At 38.3% G+C, this 22,187-nt stretch overlaps 1 protein-coding gene across 6 annotated transcripts in view; it reads left to right on the top strand.

The window, feature by feature from the left end:
* Positions 1-22,187, top strand: part of GULP1 (GULP PTB domain containing engulfment adaptor 1) — a 143,249-nt gene that overhangs the window by 106,197 nt on the left and 14,865 nt on the right. For 4 of the 6 annotated variants that reach the window (XM_063162544.1, XM_063162547.1, XM_063162545.1 and 1 more), the window contains 6 exons: positions 5,230-5,328; positions 7,475-7,612; positions 8,967-9,083; positions 9,463-9,555; positions 18,669-18,893; positions 21,707-21,845. In XM_063162544.1, the coding sequence (XP_063018614.1) occupies positions 5,230-5,328; positions 7,475-7,612; positions 8,967-9,083; positions 9,463-9,555; positions 18,669-18,893; positions 21,707-21,845 (811 nt within the window). The remainder of the gene's footprint in view (positions 1-5,229; positions 5,329-7,474; positions 7,613-8,966; positions 9,084-9,462; positions 9,556-18,668; positions 18,894-21,706; positions 21,846-22,187) is intronic. The other 2 variants (XM_063162548.1, XM_063162549.1) reach the window with 1 other exon arrangement.

Below are 22,187 nucleotides of genomic sequence, written 5' to 3'. Positions count from 1 at the left end.
AGTCCAGTGTGTGTCTGGAAAATAAAATACAACCTATTCCATAGACATACACTTCTGGATGGCTTTTTCCCTGCAAAGATGGTTATTGAGAGATTGAATTTTGCATGTCAGTGGCCTTTTCACCCTTTTCCTCCTCTTGACAGCTCTTTTACAGAGGCTATAATTTCACTATGCCCACATCAAATGCCCATGAGAGTTTGGACCATTACATGACCAATCAGACGACATGAAGGCACTGGAAAAAAAAATGGGGCCTGTTGGGTTTTTTTCAGACACGTTTCCTTACAATGAATGTTGTAATGAGAAAAAAGGATGCAAAGCATTTTCTCAAAGACAGATTACCAAGTTATCCCACCTTATCCAATGACCCTGCCCTAAGCCAGGGCTCTTTTTAGGTGTGAAGTGCAATGTCTGATTTGTCACTGGTCACCTGCATTAAATGAAGGAGTTGAACATCTCTTCGCTGGGATGAATATTAGTACCTAAATCACAGGAACATCTCCCTTTTGATGTCTCAACTATTTTTAATTTTATCTTGAATTGTGCAGGAGGTGTAAATGTTAAAGAGACGCACATAGTTTTGATTGCATGGCTTAAATCAATTTATAGATCTGTAGAGGTAATTAGTCTTAACAATTAATTCTTTAACTCCGATTCCTGGCTGTCTTGAAACATGATTTTCTTTTTCCTCGTGGCATTTTTGTTGGTTGTGGTTTGATAAGACTTGATACCTAGACACATCAAATTTAATTTCAATAACACACTTAGAGTATGCGTTTTTCCATGCTGCTGTGATAAATTACAAAAAATATGGATGTTTTTTCATTTATTTTATTTTTAAAGCTAAGTTAAACTGTAGAAAGTAGGTTTATTTGTATCTGTTCCTTTCCCTAAAAATGCCATGAAAATATCATGTTAATTCTGAAGCAGTTGAACATAAACTAGCCCAGCCCACTGAGCTGGACCAAACCTGGAGTTCATGCCTGAGAGCAGTATATGTATAAACTAACAGTTTAAGAATTTGGCCCATCCTGTCTCTTCCTAAGCCATACTGTGATTCATTATAATTTTATATAATTTTCCATTTTTATGCCAGTGGGAGGCTGCAGATTTTTACCCTCTTAAGTAATCCTGTTACTGTGTGAGATACAAATATTATTTGGTTTCAAATGTGTGCTGATAGGAAAATATAATGCTTGTACATCTCCCAGGTCCAGAGGTCCCTTGGGGTCCTCCTTAGGTAGAAGGAAAGACCAGAAATAAATTAGAGAAAATTCCTGATACCTGACTCAGTGATGGGATTGGCTGGTCAGACACCCTGCACAAGTCTGGGAGGTGGCTGAATGTGGCACTCTGGAGAATGTCAGCTATAAAAGAAATTGCTGATCAGTATCTGTGTGCTGCCTGTTATTGCACAGGACAGTGGGCAGGAAAAATACTAAGAAAGGAACTGCCACAGATTTTCTGAATTAATCTTTGTGTGTTCACTGCACCCAGTAAACCTTTGATTGAAAAGCTCAATTTGTCTCAATGTCTGCATGGAGGGGGTTCTTTGGTGCTTGGTTTCTTTCACCATTGGCCTGGTTTTGATTTTGTGGAATGTCTTAAAGTGGGTTTTCCAGCCCTCTGCTAACTTTGCTAAATATCCTGTGAATTTTTATCCCTTGTGTTGACATCCTTCTGCATTTGAAACCCTCAGCAGGTAACATTTGAGTGTTTTCTCACAAGCAGCTGATGCAGTGCAGCCATTCGTGTCATCTTAAGGATGTCTTTGAAACACCTTCCCAGTTTTGGTTTCATGAGAAAGTCCTCACTTAGTGGAAGTTCTGTTATGTTATCAAGACTTCATTCTTCATCCTCACAGGGTAGTTTCCCAAGAACCACAGTTTGTTGCCATGTGTGGGGTTTGCAGGGTTACTTGTAAGAAAACAAGGGGCTCTGTTGGGATACCAGCCTGTGCTGTTCTGGTTGACGAGGCTTCTCTCTGTTGTTTGCCCCTTCATCAGCCCTTGTGCTCTGCAAGTTTCCTCTGTAGCAACTTTAGATTTCAGATCATTAGTTTGTTTTCTCCCCTTTTTTTCCCCTCTCATTTTCTCTACTTGCAGATTTTATCAGCTTTTTTTTTTTTTTTTTTTTTTCTCCTGGTCATTGTTCAATAATGTCATGCTTAAGAAATAAACCCTGCTGGAATACATTAGAAACATATCTTCCCAATGACAATTTCCTGTTTATAACTACATCTGGAGACTAATGTAACTAACTTAACTCATACTTTCTTTCTGTTGCTTCACTTTCTTAAACATAAGTGGCATAAAAATGCAGATGCTTTGTCTACTTGGACAAGCTTCATTTTTTGGAAAATATTGATCATCGCTAATTTAATCTTACTTGACTTATGTAGTTATTGAACTGTATTTCTGCTTTTTGAGAGTGGAGACGTGGTAGGGTCAGTTTGTTCACCCTTTTTTTTGGAATTTGCACAGAACTGCCTTCTGGAACTTCCTCAGTGTTGTAAGTCTTCTTGACTACTTGGAGCAAGCTTTGGCCAGCTGTTCTAAAACTTGTGCAAGCTGTTCACATCACTTACTTTAAAACCTTTGTCTTTAAAACTTCTTTTCTTTAAAAACTACAACTTTTTCATGTTGTAGCTGTTGTTTGAGACTCTGACTGCTGTTGGAAAATCAAGCATTCCATCATCATTGTCAATATATACCATGAGTTTAATGCAGTAAAATCAAATAGTGTTTGTGCTTTGTCTTTACTGCTGCACAGAAATTCTCATGCATGGCTTCTTGGCAAAGAGACATTCCAAAAGGTCAGGATTTCCTGCAGTTCCAGGCTGTTTCAGGATGAGTTGTGCCCCAGAGTTGTCTGTTCCATGGGTGTCTTCCTTGGCACCATCGAGTGCATTGGAATTGAGATGTCCAAACTGTCTGGGTGATCTTTGGATTTTGTAGTCATTCAATTTAACCTGGCAAAGTGCAGAGTACTGAGAAAAGGGATCACACGTGTGCTCCAGGTCCCACCCACTGAGGGGACATCAGGAAATTACAACTCAAAGAGGAAAGCTGGTGGGTGCAGCTGAGGTATAAATCCATGGTCTGAAAATTACCTAAAGACATTTTAGGCTTTATCTTAATCTTGGAAAAAAAAATCTATGCTAATAAAGCAGTAGTTGCCCTATCTTTTTCCTCTTTAAGCACAGACTAAAGGCTAAATTTGCAGTATAAAATTTAGGACAGATTTTGTGTGGTTCAATGAGTGATTTTTATTAAATAAAACCTTTTATCTCTGTAGTGAATTTTAATTGTTCTTTAAAGTCAACAAATGTCGTTGGACAAAATGCTGTAAACCAGCAGTTATGGTTTTTAATTTTATTTTCTATAAAATTGGTTTTAAAAAATTAAAATATGCATATGGAATGGTATCTTAATAAATACAGGGATTAATGTGTATTAAAAGTGTGTGTAGCAAGACTTGGGCTTGAAGCTAAATTTGCAGATGGGAAAAGGATGTGTTGCAAGAGGCATATGCATGATGCTAAAGAGGCATCATGAACTAGCACTTATATTCAAGAAGAAAGAACTTATATTCAACTTATATTCATCAAGAGCTAGAAATTATATTTTCTTGACTCTCAACTAATTGTTTTTCACAAGTCCTCCTGTATGAAATTAAAATAATTTATATTTTATAAAATACTTGGCCAGTGACTGTAGCATTTCTAGATGTTAAAATGCAAAATAGGTATTTATATTTAAGAGTTGGTTTTGAGAATGACACAGAGTAGCTTGGATGGGGGAAAGTTGTTGTTTGGGGTTTTTGAGGTGAGAGGATGCTCTTTGTTTTACCAAGTGTGTGATACTTATCAACCATTGGGGTGCATTAATCAGTAATGAAGTGTCTGGGTAAGTCCTGTTACTGTGTGAAGTGAATGGGATCAATTATAAATTAATGTTTAGCTGTCAAAAGTTCAATAAGTATGCCTTCATAATGATGAATAAATTAGGGAAGAAGGGAAAAACGGGTTCATTTTGTGCTTTGGGGTGGTTCTGCAAACTAGTTAATAATTTGTCATGAATGAGGCTGCCTGTTAGCAAAATGAAATAAGAGATTAGCAGTCATGTCGTGTAAAGCACTTGTGTGATGGGAAGGTTTTGCAAGTACTGGATGGAAAAAGATCAAAGCAAAAATCCAAACCCTGAACTATCACTTAAATAAAAAAATAATTGTAATCAGAGATTGTAGGGATTCATGGGAGAGGTGTCAGTTGGCTACAGCTGAGCACCTCACAAGACAGCACCCTTGGTGGCACCCTGAAATCTTGATGGCACTGAAAGCCATTGTCCAAACTGGCTTCTGACACAGAGCATTTGTACTGGTGGGGATTACACACCCAGTTTATTCTGGAATGGGAAGGTTGAGGGTAATTGTGTTCCAACATAGAGCTCTGAAGCAGAGACTCCACCTTCTGGCCTTTAGTGGATCTCCACCTTATTTATGCATTTGAAAATGCCATTCCAGGCTGTCAAAGACTTGGGAGTAAAAGGGCAACATTTTACTCTGGCAACAGAGAAAAATATGGAGCAATCACATACCCAAATTTAGGGCACTTCTGAACTGTCATGCAGGGACAAATTTGAGATACTGTGCTGATTTTATAGGCAGTGTTCACGAGAGAAAGAGTGAAAGGTAAGGATGGAAAGTGTACTGGATAGGAATTATTACCTAACCCAGTCATATAAAATGCTGCCTAGCCACCATCTAGTGGGCTGCAGGCAGATAAATTCTGAGAATAAAACAGATCAAGTACGTCTTAGGTGTTGGCAACTGTAGTGCTTTCAAACTGACCCCATTTAAAACGACTGTTGGAATATCTTGTGGGGTACTTCCGGATACTCCTTTATGCCCAAGTGTGGGAGTGATGAGTATTTGAAGTACGCAAAACCTTCATTTAACTGCATAAAAACAGATAAAAGTTTCAGGGGAACATGCTAAGTAACTTTGAAATGCTTCTTCCTGAGTTTTAGGAACATTCTGTATTGTGCAGTTAGAAACACTGCTCTGTGCTCAACTGAGACTCTTGGAACAGTTGTTGTTGTTTATGGGAAGCTTATTGAAGAAGGAAGCAAACAACTTCAGGTGGAGGGAGTTGAGAGAAAATGAGAATTAATAAAAACAAACAAACTTTATATTAATGTGGTTGCTGTTGTGCTTTTTGTGTTGCAGTTTGCAAGACATATCAAGAAATCTGAAGGCCAAAAGACACCCAAAGTTGAGTTACAAATCTCAATCTATGGTGTAAAAATTCTAGATCCAAAAACAAAGGTAGGAAAGTTACATGGGGATTTTTTCATGCTAAACTAGTAAATATTTCTTTCACTGATTTTAAGGTTTTCATTGTTTTGTAGTTTTTAAAGTATTATAACAAAAGCCATTTTGTTGATGGAAAAAATCTTTTAAAATACTATGTTTTGTTGCAACACCTGGGTGACATCTTCCCAGGAAGGTACATGATAGTCCTGAAAGCACACTGTAGCTGATGTGGCATTCAATTTTTTTTTAATCCTTTAACAGCAGAACTTTTAAACTTTGGAGAGGATGAAAAAAATGGCCTAAATAATTTTTAACTCTGGATATGATAAAAAGCCTTCCATATATATGTTGAATATTGAATTTGGAAGATTCTTTTGTTCCTGCTTCTTAATTGTGGAGTAATTGCTGCGTTCAGGCAGTGGCAGTGCCTTTTTGCAAATGGTAGCTGTACTTCAAAGTTGGCAGCTCATTTTTGCTTCAGACTCTTCACACAACCAGAACTCAACAGCTCACACACAAGCAGAGTGAATAAGAAATATCCATGTCAACTTTAATTGGAGTTTTTACATCTTCCCTGTGCAGTAGGGCATAAGGAAAACCCCAAATCGTGGCAAAAACTGTTTTAAAATAACAGTTTGAAATGCCAAAAGATCTTAGGCCTCCTGCAGAGATTAGCAGAAATCTGTGGGATATGTTCCTGGGGGAGTAGGAACATTCTGATCTCTTAGCAATGTTGTTATTACAACTCAAGTAGTAATCAACTGTGAGCAGTCTTTTTATCTCCCCCACTTTGTTTCTCCTAGCTCCATGTAAATTTCAATTGAGTTTTCCTTCTTTTTTGCACAGTTTACAAATGCTTTACGAAATTCAATTTCATGTTATCAGCACTAATTAAAGTCTTTTTTGCAGTGTGTTTTTCAAACAAAGCACTTCAGTTGGAATATTGGGTTTTAGTCAGACAGTGACTATTAATGGCAGTAGGAACAGGAGCACAGCTCATCAGGACCTGATTCTATACTTAGCACTCAAAAAAAAGGATTATAGAAAAGTGATTCTGTCCTTAAATGATATAAAATAATTATATGGATCTGTAAACATCGTAGTGCTGGGGAAAGCACTTCTTGTTATTTCTGTGTGCTAAAGAGCTACAGGACAGGGATTTGGGACATGGCAGAAATTGAATATTCAGAACAGCTGTAAAGACTGAGAAAATGAACTCACTTGGGGCAAGGGGAAAAGATTGCCCATAGGGTGCATTTTTTGGCTACGGGGGTGTCTGCAAAGAGGGCATGGCCTTGTTTCTGGGCTTACAGCAAGCTGGGAACCCCAGTGCTGCGCATTTTTTAATAGACAGTAGTTCACATCTAAAAGACATATTTTCCTTTAAAGCAAATACTGCTTTCCCATGTAATAAGCCAAATAAAATAAAATACCAAGAAGAGACTTGTTGAAGAAAAACAACAAAAAAGATTATTGAGATTATTTATTTCAGTCTTGTCAAGCTCTTGCAACTGAAGAGCAGGGCCATTGCAACTTTTTAAATGGCTGGAAATTGTTTTTTAATGGAAAATTAGATACAGTAGCAAAAATATACAAATAATAATGCTTAAAAGCTGCTTATGTGGCACCTCAAGTAAGCAAGTATTTGTGTGTCAGATTTTTTTCTCTTTACTTGGTTAGCAAAGTCATTTTATTTCTGTTTTCCTTATTTAATGTAGCAAAGTAAAGACTCATTTCATAAATCCATTTTTAAAAATCTTGGGAGATGAGGAAATCTAAAGATCTTGTGCACCTGGAAAAAGAACAGATGGTTTTACATAATCAGGCCCTGAATAAATTGCAGAGGGATGCAAAGCAACAGCAAAATCAATTTTCTAGAACATAAATTACTGTCCAAATAAACACTTCCAGATAAATGCTGTCCAAATAAACTTCCTGTTTACATTCAGTAAAATCAGGAGCAGTTTTTAGATGAGTTTGCTAACTTCTGTTATGCATTAAGTCCATTTTTGGGCACTCTCATGTGCAATAAGAGGCATTCAAAACCATTACTGCAGCTTGCCTGCTCTTATGAGGAAATCCACATCTTTCCTTTGTGCATCTTTATCCTCAGTGAGTGCTGGAATTTCTTAAAAATCACCATTCTGTCTGTTTGCAGGAGGTCCAGCACAACTGTCAGCTCCACAGGATATCCTTTTGTGCTGATGACAAAACTGACAAGAGAATATTCACTTTCATCTGCAAAGACTCAGAATCCAATAAGCACCTGTGCTATGTGTTTGACAGTGAGAAGTGTGTAAGTACACGGGGGGCACTGCAGGGCTTGAGGGCACCGAGCTGCTCATGGCTCTGCCTTGGAGTCAGGGGGGAATGGTCAACAGGAGACTGCCTGCCTTTTACCTGGGACACAGCTTTTCAGGCCACTATGGTGTCTTGCAACTTAGATGCATTAAATTAAGGGAGAGTCCCTTTCTTCAGTGATCTGAGGTGGTTTTCTGGGATAATTTCTCTTACTGCCCAGATCAACATCCTGGGGGAAGCATCTGCAATATTCTCGGAGAACAGGCTCCATCCCACCAGGCTTGAGATGTTTGCACAGCTGTTTGCAAAGATTACTGCAGCTCTGGGGCTGAGATACCCTTGCAGGCTTTTCTGCTGATGTGTCAGTCTCTGGTTTTAGCGTTGAGGTTTTTGTGTTGTTCGTTTTTTGGGGTTTTTTATTATTTTGTCACAGCAAGGTTCTCCCTTCTTTATCCACCCCTTTCACTGCCACATCTCTCAAGTTTAACAACACAAAGCACTCCCAGACAAGTCGTTGCACCAAGAACTGACATTCTCTGGTGTCTGAGAGTCTATTTACTTTCTCTGCTAAAGTTCTGAGCAAATAGTGTATCCATGTGTTCACCTTTTATTGGTCCTGCTTTGGAATCACTTGCTTCTGAAACCTTGGTGTCCTTCAGCATCTTCCTGTGGGCTTATTTTACCCCCATCATTTTTGACAGACATATTCTGCACTGACTGTATGAACACATCATAACAAAGGATATGAATCAGCATAGAACTAGTAAATTATTATACTTCGCACCTACAAATGCAATATCTGTGGATTATTTTTTCGGATATTTGTAGTTGGAAATTATTGAGCAGTTAAATACTTGTCTGCAGTATCCTGAGTGAGCTTTTATAGTATTCACAAAAGTAAGCGTTGAAATCCAGATTTAAAATCAGTAGGGGTCAAAATATCCATTGGCATGAAAACATTATTTCATTAAATCTAAAAGACTTAATTTCATGATTGAACAGGCTGCAAATGCTTCAGAAATCATCAGGAAAAGCCATTGTGCAGTATGGTGTCCATTTTTATGGAAATTGAGGACATAATTTATACTGATAAATCTCCTTTCTTATCCATAGTATTTTTACATTCATTTTTACATATTTTTACATTCAAAATGCTTTCATAGCATTTTGCCAAGGTATTTTGCTGAAGGGTCCTTGTGATGCTCCTTTGTAGCGTTGGCTTCATGGTGGATGGGGCAAAGCCTTTGGATATGATGCATGGTATAAATTATTTTGTGATATTCTGAAATGAAAGGAGCTCCAGCAAATATTCCTAATTTACTAATTTCAGTCTTATGTTTTATGTAAAGGCAGAAGAGATAACTTTAACAATTGGTCAAGCATTTGACTTAGCTTACAGGAAATTTCTGGAATCCGGAGGAAAAGATGTTGAAACAAGGAAACAAATTGCAGGTTTACAGAAAAGAGTAAGTTCTGAACTTTTTTGTTCTCTCTAAGAGATAAAAGTACATGCTGCTGTATTTGTATTAGTTCTTTCTAAGAAATAAAAGTACATGCTGCTGCTTTTTATGGAAGCATAATTTCCAGCATTATTCTCAGATTGTGAAGGTAAAAGCAAAGACTGAAAAAAGATCTGTTAAAAAATATTTCATGTTTTGCTGTCCTCCAAGGATGTGAAAAACAAAGTTTGAAATATGGAGGATACTGAAAATGTTTTGTAGTCAGATAAAGAGTTAAAGCTTGATTCTAAATCACCAGATCTCTGATAAAACTTATGTTCAGTGGATGCTGTTGTTGAAATCCATGACTATCCCAATAGCTGTTGAATAACCACTTGCTTTATAGATTCAAGAATTAGAAACTGAAAATGCAGAACTGAAAAATAAAGTTCAAGATTTGGAAAACCAGTTAAGAATAACACAAGTGCACGCGTCTCCAGTAAGTACCTGACATAACCCTTGTGTCTGGGGTCACTGTATTTATAATCACTTGATGATCATTCTGAGCATCCCTGCTGTTCCCAGAGATTGCCATTGGCATGCAGTGATCAAGCAGCACATCTGCTGAAGGGCAGTGTCACTAACAGTGACAGAGGGACGAGCCAGCAGAAGTGCAAATTGCAGTCTGTGCAGCTGTGCCTCTTCCATACCTATTTGTTGCTGCCTGAGGACAGTAAATGCTCGCTCCAGTAGAGAGCTGAATGTGCCAGCTGAGGGTGAAAAACTCTGCACTGAAAGGATCTGCTTGGGAGCTCCTCATACCTTTGTCACAAGCACATGGTCACCTGTGGTGACAGCCTGCCTGCCAAGGAGTCCTTAGGTCTTGGGAGCTAATGCTGGGTGGTCAGGAAAGGGGAGCAAGGGTGGGCTCCTTGCTGGGAATCCCAACTGCTCTGCAGTTGCTGTGGATGATCAGGACAGAAGCTTGTTTAAATGGCTGGCTGGCACTTCCTGACACCCTGGCAGGGCCTCCAACAATGCAGGTTGCCCTGCAGACTGGTCCTCATGACTCCCCTCTTCTCACAAGAGTGCTCCATCTGTACAGCTTTAGACAGCTGTCAAAATAAATCCAATTTCTTGATGTAGGTGTGACAAAATCTTACAGGAGGAACTGCTTTTCAGCTGTGCCTTTTGGACTGCCTTGTTCCTGCCTTGAATGTTCACCATTTCCCCTTAAATGGATGTTCAAAGATGTGGGCAGTGTAAAAGCATGTTTGCAGTGGTGCTGACAGTTTCTCAGCAGTGTCTGTACACTCTTTATGTTGATGAGATGCTGGTTCCCATGAGGGACTGACATTTCATTTTATTGAAATCTACTTAGAGGAGAAAGCACCATAAATTATAAATACTGTTTAGCCACCACAGTGAACATTTTAAATTATGAATGTCTTCTCACTTATGAAGCATTCAGTGATAGGTAATCAATTTTAATGCTAAATTTAATATCAAGTTAGTCAATTCTTTCATCTTTTATTTTCCTCAATTGAGATGGCAGTTTGTTTTTATTTATTAATATAATAACTAAATGTATATTTGAATGCAAATAAATAGGCTCTTAAACGCATTTTCTTTCATTTAAGTTAAAGAACTTTGTCGTTTCATTAAGCAAAAAAATGAAAGGAAATTAATAATAGTGCCCCAAAAATATCCAGTAGTTTTTGATTTTTGGTGTCTTTTACGACAATGGTGCTGCATTCCATATTAAAGAGTTAAGATCTAAATTTGTTAATTTGATGGCCACTTGTAAACTCTCTCCCTGGAAGGTGTTTTATTCTTAATTACTATTGGTACAGTGAATAGGCATATTTTTAAATAGCACTTGTGCTGCAACAAAACTATAGAAATTATTGATATAATTAATTCATTTCAGTAATCACTGTTGGCTATTAATTTGCACTTTTATTTTATTGCTTTATTTACTCCTTCACCTTTAAAATGAAACCACCAAACATTTCCTGTCACAAATGTTTAAAACTGCAGTAGAAGCCACCTGAGAGCCTGTTCAACATCTGCATCCATTCTGACATGAAATATTTCTATAAATGGATGAAGGTTGGAACTCTCTGTACTCCTGGAGATGCTGGACCTTCCCTGAGGATGGTCCTCAACAGCCAAAAATTAAAATGAAAAACCACCAACCAACCAAAGCCAAGCTCATTTTTAGGAAAAGGTCTTACCCAACTCCAGGTCCACAGCCTTTGGCACTCCCCAAGAGGCAGCTTTCAGCAGGTCCTTTTAAACAGATCTTGTGGAGATGGTGAATCAGAGCTCTCAGTGTGCTGGTGTAGGAGGAACTCCATGGCAGTGCAACCCTTAGGCTGAGAATGAATGAAGGAATGGGCTGGTGAGGTTGTCAAGTGACTTCAGTGCAGAGAAAAAGATAAAAATATTACATTTATACGAATTAATGAATAAAATTAATATCTTTTATTATATTTTATTTATTAAAGATAAAATCATTATATTTTATATAAATTCTAAAATATTTGCACGACAGTTTGGGTCTGTTAAAAGGATTATCAATCAATGTGCCTGGAATAGCAGTGAATGTGATGACACCTATCTCCTTTTTTACTTTGTGAGCAACAAATATGTATGAAGGAACAAAATTACAAACAATTCATAAGACAATTGATTGCCTGTTGTAGTTTGCAATTAATTTTTTTTGCTTTTCATTCAAATCAACTATAATTTCAAGTATGATTCTGCACAGTCTCAATTCTTATCAGAAAAACAAGTGGTGTAAAAATTTCTTTCCCCCTATTTCCACATGATTTCTGTAATGAAAAAAGATCACTTTAGTTTTAAACTAAATAATTATGGACCTTTTCTGAATTTAAACTAAAAATATCTGTGTACTGCTGCTGCTTTGTCTTCAAAATTAAACTAACAGATCTATATTGTGATTATGTTGTCAGAGTAAACTTTTCAGATCTGCTGATAGTATTTTCTGAAATTAAATAGCCTTAATGAAGCTGAATATCCAATGTGGGGGATAATACCTTATTTGAGCCCCTTTCTAAGCGCTTTTGAGTGGATGGGGGAAGCTTTCTTCCATGCAGAAATTCTTGGTATTGCATGCTGTGAAAGTATGATAATTGTCCTTGTGATTTAGAACAGATTTATTAAACTGTAAGTTTTAAGTTTTCTTGCATTTTTCATATCACACTGTTGAATCATGCAGGGATGCCAGTGCCATACAACAGCTTTCTGAAGCTTTTCTTAGCCATAATAAGCATTTTGATTTATTTATATTTTTTTAATCTTTTATGGCTGGTGCTCCTTATCTGGCAGTCCAGCTCTTCTGCATGCTGAGGTCAAGGGGAAGGGATTGTTCAGTGGTCAAAGGAAAATTTAAGCCTTGATCCTTGATACTTTATGTGATAAAAGAACACATGCCTTTAAGTGGCATCACAGCAGTTTGTAAAGAAATGTTCAGTTTCAGCAGCCAGATAGAGATGGTTAAGAGTTGCTTCTGTTTGTGCTTGAACAGTACCTTGGATTGTCACAGCTTGTGCTTTCCTTTTTGTGTCTGGCTGTCTGCATGCTGTTTGTTCTCTCCCAACGTTTGCACCTGTGCTCCAGTGGCTCCCCTGTCCCACAGGGTGGTGGCTGAGCCCTTGCCTGGCCACAGCAGCCCCACAAACAATGGGATGGAACAAGGATCCCCTTCCCAGAGCAGCGGGTGCTGCAGGGGCTGTGCTGGCAGGGCACAAACGGGGCAACAGAAACATGGACATCCCCCTGGGCTGTGTCCTCTGCTCCCCCAGAGCCCATCCCAGCCAAGCCAGGGCGTCTCAGCAGGCACAGGGTCAGGCTGGCAGTGATCAGGGCGGTGATTTCCATCCCCAGCAGAGGAGACTTTGGGGCTTCTGGAGTTTATTGCACCTATAGTATGACACAGTGCTGTGACAGCCAGCACGTGATGTCCCTGTCATGCTTTCTATGGCAAGGTACTGATCCAGGAGAGGATGCCTGTCCCACCTGGCAGTCACTGGGAAGCCATGGTGCCATTTGTATGCAGTGCCAGTCTGTCATTTCTTTATTCCTGCTTCTGAGGTGCACTGATTCATCATTCTAGACACATTAGTCTTCCTGTTAGCTTTTAATGAAATGAAGGGAGAAAACACTTCAGGAAATTTGAAGTGCAGCAGGTTTTTTTGTATTCTATCACTGCCCCTTGATTTGTGTGGCTTGGGTTTTATTTGGTTTCTTTTTTTAAAAAAAGCAAGCCAATTCTGCTCTTTTTGACAGCTCGGTCTTCTGACTCACAGATCGTTTTCCCACGAGCAGAACCAGATTACATTTCCTGTTTTCACTTCAGTATCAAAAGAAAATAGAATGTCAGAGCATCTTTAAACTGTGGATGCATAACTTAATACGTGTATGGTTTAAGTATCTGGTTCACTGCACATTTAAAAAAAAATTGTTTCAACATGCTTCAGTTCTAAACAGATACATCCAGGCTGTCATTTGAAATAAACTTTTCTAACTTCCTCGTCACTGAAAATAGGTTTGTGGCTAAATAGGAAATAAAACCATTTGCTCAGGATCAAATGTAATACTATCCAGACTTGAAATTTAGATCCTCTTTTACTTTCAAAAGGTTTTTAAAACATTTTGTCTTTAGTTTCACAAACTATTGATGAAATTTGATATGCCAGGCTAGACTGCAATGTGTGGCTTTGCTGACAGATTTACATCTCTAAAATTCCTGTGCTCACATATGGAATTCTTGGGTAATAGTGTTAAACACTTTCTTTTGCAAAACATAATACTACAACACCTTAATTTGCTGATCTTTCACATCAAAATGTGTACAAATTAATGACCTATCCAAAAATCCATGGATGATCTAACTAAGAGAAGGAAATGCAAGCAGTACATTGTAAGCTTAAGGCTTCATTTTAACCACATAATCAAAACTATTTTGAGTTGATAATTTCATAAGAGAGAACATCTTTCCAGCTGAAATATATGTTACTAATTGTTTTAATTAAATATGTTTTAAGTAATAATAGAATTGGAGTATTAGGAAGTTTATTGTGAGTCCTCAGTTGCTCTATTAAAACCAAAAAAACCAAAAAACCCCAGAAAAACAGAAGAAATCCCACTTGCATATAAAAACTGAAAGTAGTAGTAATTAAAAAAATTAGGGATGACTTTTTTCTGTCCAGTTTATAAGCACTGCAAGTTAAAGACTTGATTTGGATGTACGAAGGGAAATGCAGTCTAAAACTCCCTTTGGGATGATTCTTGCATGTATTGCTGGTTTTTTGCAGGCCAACTAAGGGTTTATTTGAGGACATATTTTAAAATAATACTGACAGAGTGAAATGGGTGCAAAATATGTGTGTGAATAATGCAATTACCTACCCCTTGTATTTTTGTAGTGTGTAAATGGATGAAAAGCATTGACAGCAATTGAGTTCTGCTTTTCAGGGATACAATTGCCATCAGAATTCTCTCCTTGCTTGCTTATTAGTATCACTAGGAAAATTTTTCTGTAGCTGCTCTAAATCTAGCCATATGGCCAAATCAACATCAATCTAATTTAGGTGTTTTTTCTGTCAGTTCATAAACTCTATGGGAAAAATAAAATTTCTTTCTGAACCTATAAAAGAAGCCATTAAGGCAATGAGATCATAGCTGGAAATGAAAGAGGGAAAACTGGATTGTATAATGAAATACTTTTGCATGAAATACACTGTGAAATTTGAACATCAAATTATCAATCTTCACTCTTTTTCTCTCAGGATATTGTAGCTAATTAGATTTACATTTGCTCAGCACATTCAGTAAATAATAAACTGCTTAGTGATCATGTTTTCTGCATTTGGGTCAATGGTTTTGAGCAGTCCTCCTAGAACTTTGAGGAGAAGTTAGTCCCTCAGATGAGTGTGTTTGCCAATGCAGAAGTGTTATGCAACAGGAACTATCATTTTTTTTTGGTGTCCTGAGTGGCTCTGTCGAGGACATGCAATCCCAAACTAAGAGTTTCCTTAGTTTGCCTCTGGAGCTGTGCTTCCATGTGCCATGGGAAATGTTGGCATGGAACATTTCCTTTGTCTCACTCCTTTGCACGCACTGCTCAAGTTTCTGTGACTTGTGTATCTGTTGTTTACTTCTCATCTGTTGCAGTGGCTTGGCAATGCTTTAATCACTGATCTTTTTTGCATTTGGTCTTGATTATGTGAGGACCATTGGATTCTCATCCTGTTGTTTGCCTGTGGGGACCCTGCTGCAGTTTGTGTCCCTGGGAGGCTTTGGATGCTGCTGCTGTGTAACTGCAGCCGCCAGAGCTCAGCACAGCCCTGGCACAGTGGGCTCACATCATGTCTTACTTGCTGCTGTTCCCATTGCCAGTGCTGCCCAAAGCTGCCAGAGAGCACTGAAACATGGGCGAGGCAGAACTGGAGGGCAGCAGGAAGAGAAGAATGTTGGGAGAAGCAGCCCCAGAAGGATCAGTGTTCTTCCGTGCACCATAAATATTGCCAAAGAAGCAGGGTGGAATACATACTCCTACATGGAGGTGGTGCAAAACCCTTGGAGTTTTAAGCAGAGCATTAAAGACACTGATTGATTAACCTTTCTCCAAGGTTTTGTTGTGACCCTCATTGGAAAGCTTTACCACACTCACGGGAAAACCCCAAGATAGACGTTGGAACAGTATGCAGATTTCAAAACCCATTTTGGAATGTGTTTATGCATATCACTTGATTCCTGTTCCACCAAGATGGCCAAGTGGGAAAATGCACATGGTTTTTTTGCCTTTCTTCAGCTTGTTTAGATTTATAATACTCTGTGTTCAGATGTTTGAGCAGTTCTTTGTGAGGGTATAAGATTCTGCTGCATTTATAACATTAAAGAAACTGGATTTGAAATTCCCTATGGCATATTTCATGTCACTGAAAAAGTACTAAATTAACTGAAGATTTTGCAGTTAATTAATGGAACTGCTAATGTTTGTACAGTATTTAATGAATTAGCAAGTTATGGATTAGTGAGTGTTCTTAGTAGTCCCAAATCTCAGGAAATGAGCAGGTTCTTGACTAAATGCATAATTTTCCATTCAAGGCCGCTCACCGTTCCCTGGAATATTGCTGCAGTTTCCTGCTGTGGTGGTTCTATATTACCAATTTGAATGTCCAAAGGAACAAAACCATTTCCTAATTTTTTTCTAATTCCCACTTAAGTGATTGCTATGTGGCTGTGACACAGAAATTGCAATCAGTGTCTAGAGACACCTTGTAAAAAGAAACAATTTTGAAGTGATTTTCCAGTTAATAAAACCTCAATCATGTTACATTTTCTGATATGATGCAGCACAAGAGCTCATCTTCAGCACCCTTCTCAGCAGAATGAGTCAGAAATAAATCCTTTGCTGGCACTTAGTTATATCTAGCCATCAAAGAGACAAAGTCCTCTGAACTTGTATGATAATTTCATGAAGTATAATTTCTTGTTGTTTTCGTATGTTAATGGAATGAGGCCCAAATTGGAACATGTTGTATCCATCCCACCATTACTACAGGTCTGAGTGGCAACCTCAGGCAAAACATACTTGATGTATAAAATGACAATTTAATTATTTTAACTATATTTTCTTCCTTTATGTTTTGGTGTAAGTGTATTAATTTTCAGGAGCTACACCCTTCTCAGGTTGTATTCTTTAGAATAAGGGTCTCTGCCTTTCTCCTCCTGCACTTTGTGCATCTTGTGGCATTCCCTGTGTTCCGTAGTCGAATACACTTCCCTGCTGCCCCTGTGGTGTCTGTGGGCTGCTTGGCTCCAGAGGCTGTGAGCAGACAGCCCATCAGCCTTGCAGGTCCTTCTGGGCTCTGGGATGAGACACAGAGCAGCCCTCCCAGCACCTGATGGGTTCTGTGCTGCTCTCAAAATGAAAAATTCCCAGGGAAAATCCATGTCCTGAGCTGGTTCATTCCCAAAAGGCTGTAGGAAGCTCGCCACCCCATAGGGTGTGTGGTGTCCTAAGTGTCACTATGAGCCCTGTGCCTGTTCCAGTCCAGGGCTCGGATGACACCTGAGCTGTATATTCTGGTTTTGTATTGAATTTTTCCATTGTCTGGATTTGATATGTGTTTCATCACCCTCATGGCTTTGCTGGTTGGTGTCCTTTGTGCATTTTGCTGCTTTCTGTATGATTTTTCATGTGACATCCAGGCCTTCTTGTGAAAAATTCTTATTCTTTGCTGTTTTGCATTTCAGGAGAGTATTTGGCTTTCTTATTTACACTGTGTTTAATCTTTTTGAGCATTTATTATTCTGAGGGCTGGAGTTTTTTCCCATAGTTATGTACAGCAGCAAGGATTCCATGGCAGTAATGCACAATAGTACTGCAACTCTGCTACCTGTAGTCTGGTGATACACTTGAAATAATAATCAGAATTCTCTCCTGTAGGTTTTTGTATTTCTTTTAGTTGATTACCATTCCAAACCCTCCATTTCACAATTGCAGCATAGAAATTTTTGAAGTTGGGATGAAAATTTTTTTTTTATTATTTAATGCTGAATTGCATGAGTAGGGAATTTTGTAGGTTGTTTTGATATTCTCAAGTATGGCATTGTTACTATGTTTAGCCACGTGTACCACTAACCAGGTTAATCTGTAAAGAAAGAAGCTGAGACTCATTTTAAAAGGATGTGAAATGTTTTGTTTTCTACATAACATTGAAAAAAAAATAGTTTAAAATAACTGAATCCTGCTCTATTGAGTTATGCAAATTTCTGATGAAATAATCATGACATATCCATTGTGTAACACTACAAGGGGAGCAAAAGCAAGCTTCAGAATTCTTTCTGCACTCATCTGCCACTGCCTCAGCCTGGGCCAGACATAGGGGTTTAAGCAGGACTGGGTTTAGGGTTTAAGATCCCCAAAGATACCCAACTTAGGGTTTAAGTTTTAGGGTTTAGGACACCTCCAGCCCAGGTGCCATTCCTGCCTTCTCCATGTGGAACTCCCTGCTGTGGCCAAGAAGAACTTTCTGCACAAGTGTGCAATCCCTCCTGTTAAGATCCAAATATTAATCTGTCCTCTGAAGATTTTAGTTCAGTAATGAGCTGCTCTTTCAGCACTGGTGGGATATAAATGGTAGATTTTTCCTCAATCAGTTAGAGAAAAGTCTGACCTGTGCATTAACCAGCACAGTAACTCTTCTCCCCAGACTGGTGCCTACTGCTGATTTACAAGTGCAGATGTGAGAGATTGCTGATACCTTGTTGGATTTAGACATTTCTTACCATCTCACGCACACACACTATTGGAAAGATGTCTGACTTCATTTTATTTGGTGATGATCAAGGATCAAGCTGTCTTTGTTCCAACTGGTATTGAATTACCTCTTAATGTAGCATTTCCTTATATTTTGTTGAAGTATTGTCAAGTTCTGTATCTTGTAACTATAGCACTGAACAAGTTGCTGACAAACTTTTTTTGAAGTATGAAATGTGTTTCTTTTATTCTTCTTTCCCTGACATTACCACATTCTGTTCCTCAGAGTGTTTTCTCTTTCTGTGATTCCTTTTCAGCTGCTGCACATAAAGTGTGATAATGATGAACATATGTTTCAAAGACCCTCTACTTTTTTCTGGTGTAACAATGAGGATTCACCTCCTTGTTTAGATATCTCTTCCATTACGCTTACTCCTAGGAGTTCTCCTGACTCTAGACTACCACCTGGATTGTTAATACCACCACCTTCAAAAAGTGGTCTTCCAAAGCCTGCCAGTGAATACAGCTGCCCAAGACCTCGTGTAATCTTGCTGTGCAAAAGCTTGTTCAGTTTTAGTTTTCTTTATTTTTGGCTTTCTTTCGTTCTCTGTTGTGTATTAACTTGTATTAAAAATGTGCATTTTGTACAGTGGCTAAAGGATAGGGAGGATGAATCTTAGATTCTGTAGGGGTACTCTTAAAATATGGAATTTGTGAAGAATTACTTTTATTTCTACAGATCTTTTTCTTTCCCATCCTCAAAACATAAATTCTTACTTTTACAACATGTTTAAATTAATCCATTAATTAATGATCTCTGTTATCTGTCAATCTTTTAATAAAGTTTTTTTATATGAAGAATAGCAATTCAAAACAATTCTAGAGGTCCAACTGCAAGGGCTTCTTCCCCCCAGGAATTAATAGAAAAGCAATGACCCATTAAATAACTTTTAGAATACTTTATAAAAACTGTGCAAAATGAAGGTTGAAAATTATTCTCAAATATGAAACGGGCATATTGCCTCCTTTTTCATATTAATGTGCTTATACTCTCAACTTTTCTTCCATTTGCAAGTAATATTTGCTTTATTTAGCGACCATCCTGGCTTTCTGCATGTGTTCACTAAATAAAAATGCTTCTTGTGCTCATATGTATTCAAAATACACATTTCTTAATTCACTTACAGTTTTAATTAAACCATATCAGTAGAATCAAAATGACCAGGAAAGTGACTTCAACAACATTGAATGTAAATGGGAAATTAGTCTAAAATTTGGGTTTTCTTTTTGTGCCTGAAGAGCACATTTATAACTAAATGTAAGTGCTGTTTATCTGTCTTCTAGGTAGCCATAAAATAAGGTTCTCCATTAGCACATATGATCTCCAAGTCATTCTAGGGTTGCCCGTGGGTGTTGATGGAAATGGAGGCTGATATAAGCATTTATTTATGCCCTAAACCTGATCCCACATTCCTGATGCTGACAAAAGCCAGTCTATAATCAGAGCAATTTTGGATGAAGGAAGAGCTTTGCTTCTTTATTGTGTTTATTTTGGGTCCATCACATCCATTGCCCTGCTTGGAGTGGGAGCAGATGACATCCAGCCATCTGCCAGACCTGGATTGTCCTGGTTCTCTGCAGGGTTAGTGCAAGGTCCATGGACACCAACAGGAGCCTGTGGTGTCTGAACTCTGAACTGAAGTCTTTTCACAATACATGATCTTTGAAATGCCAATAGTAATTCAAGTTGAGGATAGTGAGAGTTCTGGATGTGTTAAAATCTTGAACGCTGGTTCTTTTATGAGGTTGATTCACCTATGGTCATGATTGGGAATAGCAATGACTGAGAGATTTTTTTTTTTTTAAGGCAAATGAAAGCAGTATGTTAAATGTAGATTTTTTTTTTTTTCTTGCTATGCTTCTGTATAGCAAGAAAAGTGAAGAAATAGCTCCGGTTGTTTTAGATATTGAATAGTTACAGATCTCTCTTAATCCAATTTAAAAAAAAATAATCCGAATTTAAAATATGAATTCAAAGCTCCTAAGAATCACAGAAGTTCTGAGAAATAGGAGATGTAGGACTTGGGAGCCCTGGGTTTTTTTTCCTCTTTTAACAGTGCATTCGGAGGAAGTCTGTGGATCAATATTCCCTCTCAGCAGCCACTGCAGAGAACCTCCAGAGAGAGATATAGTGTGGTTCAGGGCCACCTGTAGACTTGGCTTAGGGATCTGTGAGCTGTCTCAGGGCAACTGCAAGTCTGCAGCACAGGCACTGAGGAAAGCAGCATTCCAAAATAAGAATCCAACCATGTGACTCTCATGGACAAGCAGTACCAACCTGCTTGCCAGGTTATCATATTTGTGTATTCTGAATTAAAGGATCCATGTGACTAATTTAACTTGTGCTTCAACATTTCTGCGTGGATAGTTTGTGCAAACTGAATCTTGTTTCAAAGCTGCAGGCTTTTGCTGTGCCTGGCTGACCTTTCTAATACACAGGGTGTGGGGGTTTCTGTATTGTCTCAGCCATAACATGAACATGCAAACTAGTTTTGCCTTCAGCTTATCAGTCTCGGTTTTAATCTATTCCATCCTCTGTCCTCAGTGTTCAGTATATTTTAACTTGACTGTGCCTCACTTGTGCCCTGAAGTAGTGGGCTGGTGGCAGGAGGAATGAACCATTCAAACCCAAATATGGCTGTAGAACTGTAGTAATTGGTGGGTTTGGGGTTTCTTGCTTGCCCAGTATTTTTTTTTAATCCTTCTAAATTCCTGTGCGTTTTGAATAATATCTCTTCAGTTTTACCTTCAAGGACAACAGGTTTATTTTGGGTATTAATATTCAGCATATCACGTTTAGATCATTACTTGTGGAAAAACACATTTAAAGCTTTGATCAAACCAGTTTCTCTAAGCTGCCAAATAAGAGATCATGTAAAGAAGAATTAGTAAACCAAAAAATACTGGGATTGTATCTTTGAACTTGATTCTGTGCTCTCCAGAACAGAGCCCGTTGTTGTTGCCATATTACCTTGACTGGGTCTTGTGAAGGTGTCTGTGCTCATATGTCTGCAAGAGAGCTGCTTGTCACAGCTTTGTCAGGTGTAACTGGGATACATTTTCAACTGAAAATGGAAAAATTACAATGCTGCTTTTGTACTGGGGAGTGTTAGCATGTGTCAGAGTCTGTACTGCAAATGCCATTTGCTTGGTGTCAGGAGCTGGGGTTTGCATGCTGGCGGTTGTTTTTAACTTTTCTTTTCAAAATGTGACTCTTATCTGCATGCTGAAGAATTCAGTATTGTGATCTTTTTCATGTGAAACATTGCCCTAATATTTATTGTCCTTATTGTAGGCAGGCAGTGTGACACCTAAATCACCCTCCACTGACATCTTTGATATGGTTCCCTTTTCTCCCATATCCCCTCAGTCATCAACACCTACTCGCAATGGCACACAGCCTCCTCCAGTACCCAGTAGATCTACAGAGATCAGTAAGTTTTGTAACAACTGACCTACTTTTGCTTACATTATTTTTTTTATAAAGCATCTTTAAAGTTTACGTACGTTTTGCGTGAAAAGCCAAATGCAGTTTTTGTAAATCACGTTCGCTAATGCCGTTTCATCTTTATACCATCCTCCCAAAGTCCTTGATGTTGCTGCCAAGTTGCATTATAAACAAACTTACTGTGAAACTGTGACATATACACTTGGAAGGAGTTGGGTTGGGGATTTTAACTTGGCTTTTCTTTTGCAGTCTCTTTTCTGTACTTCAAGGAATACTTTAACTTCCTGTTAGTTCTTTCCTTGTCAAGCCACGGTTCTAGCACCTAGAG

The sequence above is a fragment of the Melospiza melodia genome, chromosome 8 (assembly GCF_035770615.1).
Source record: "Melospiza melodia melodia isolate bMelMel2 chromosome 8, bMelMel2.pri, whole genome shotgun sequence".
Classification (NCBI taxonomy): Eukaryota; Metazoa; Chordata; class Aves; order Passeriformes; family Passerellidae; genus Melospiza; species Melospiza melodia.
The sequence above is the reverse complement of the archived record's forward strand: the minus strand, read 5'-3'. Positions and strand labels throughout refer to the sequence as shown.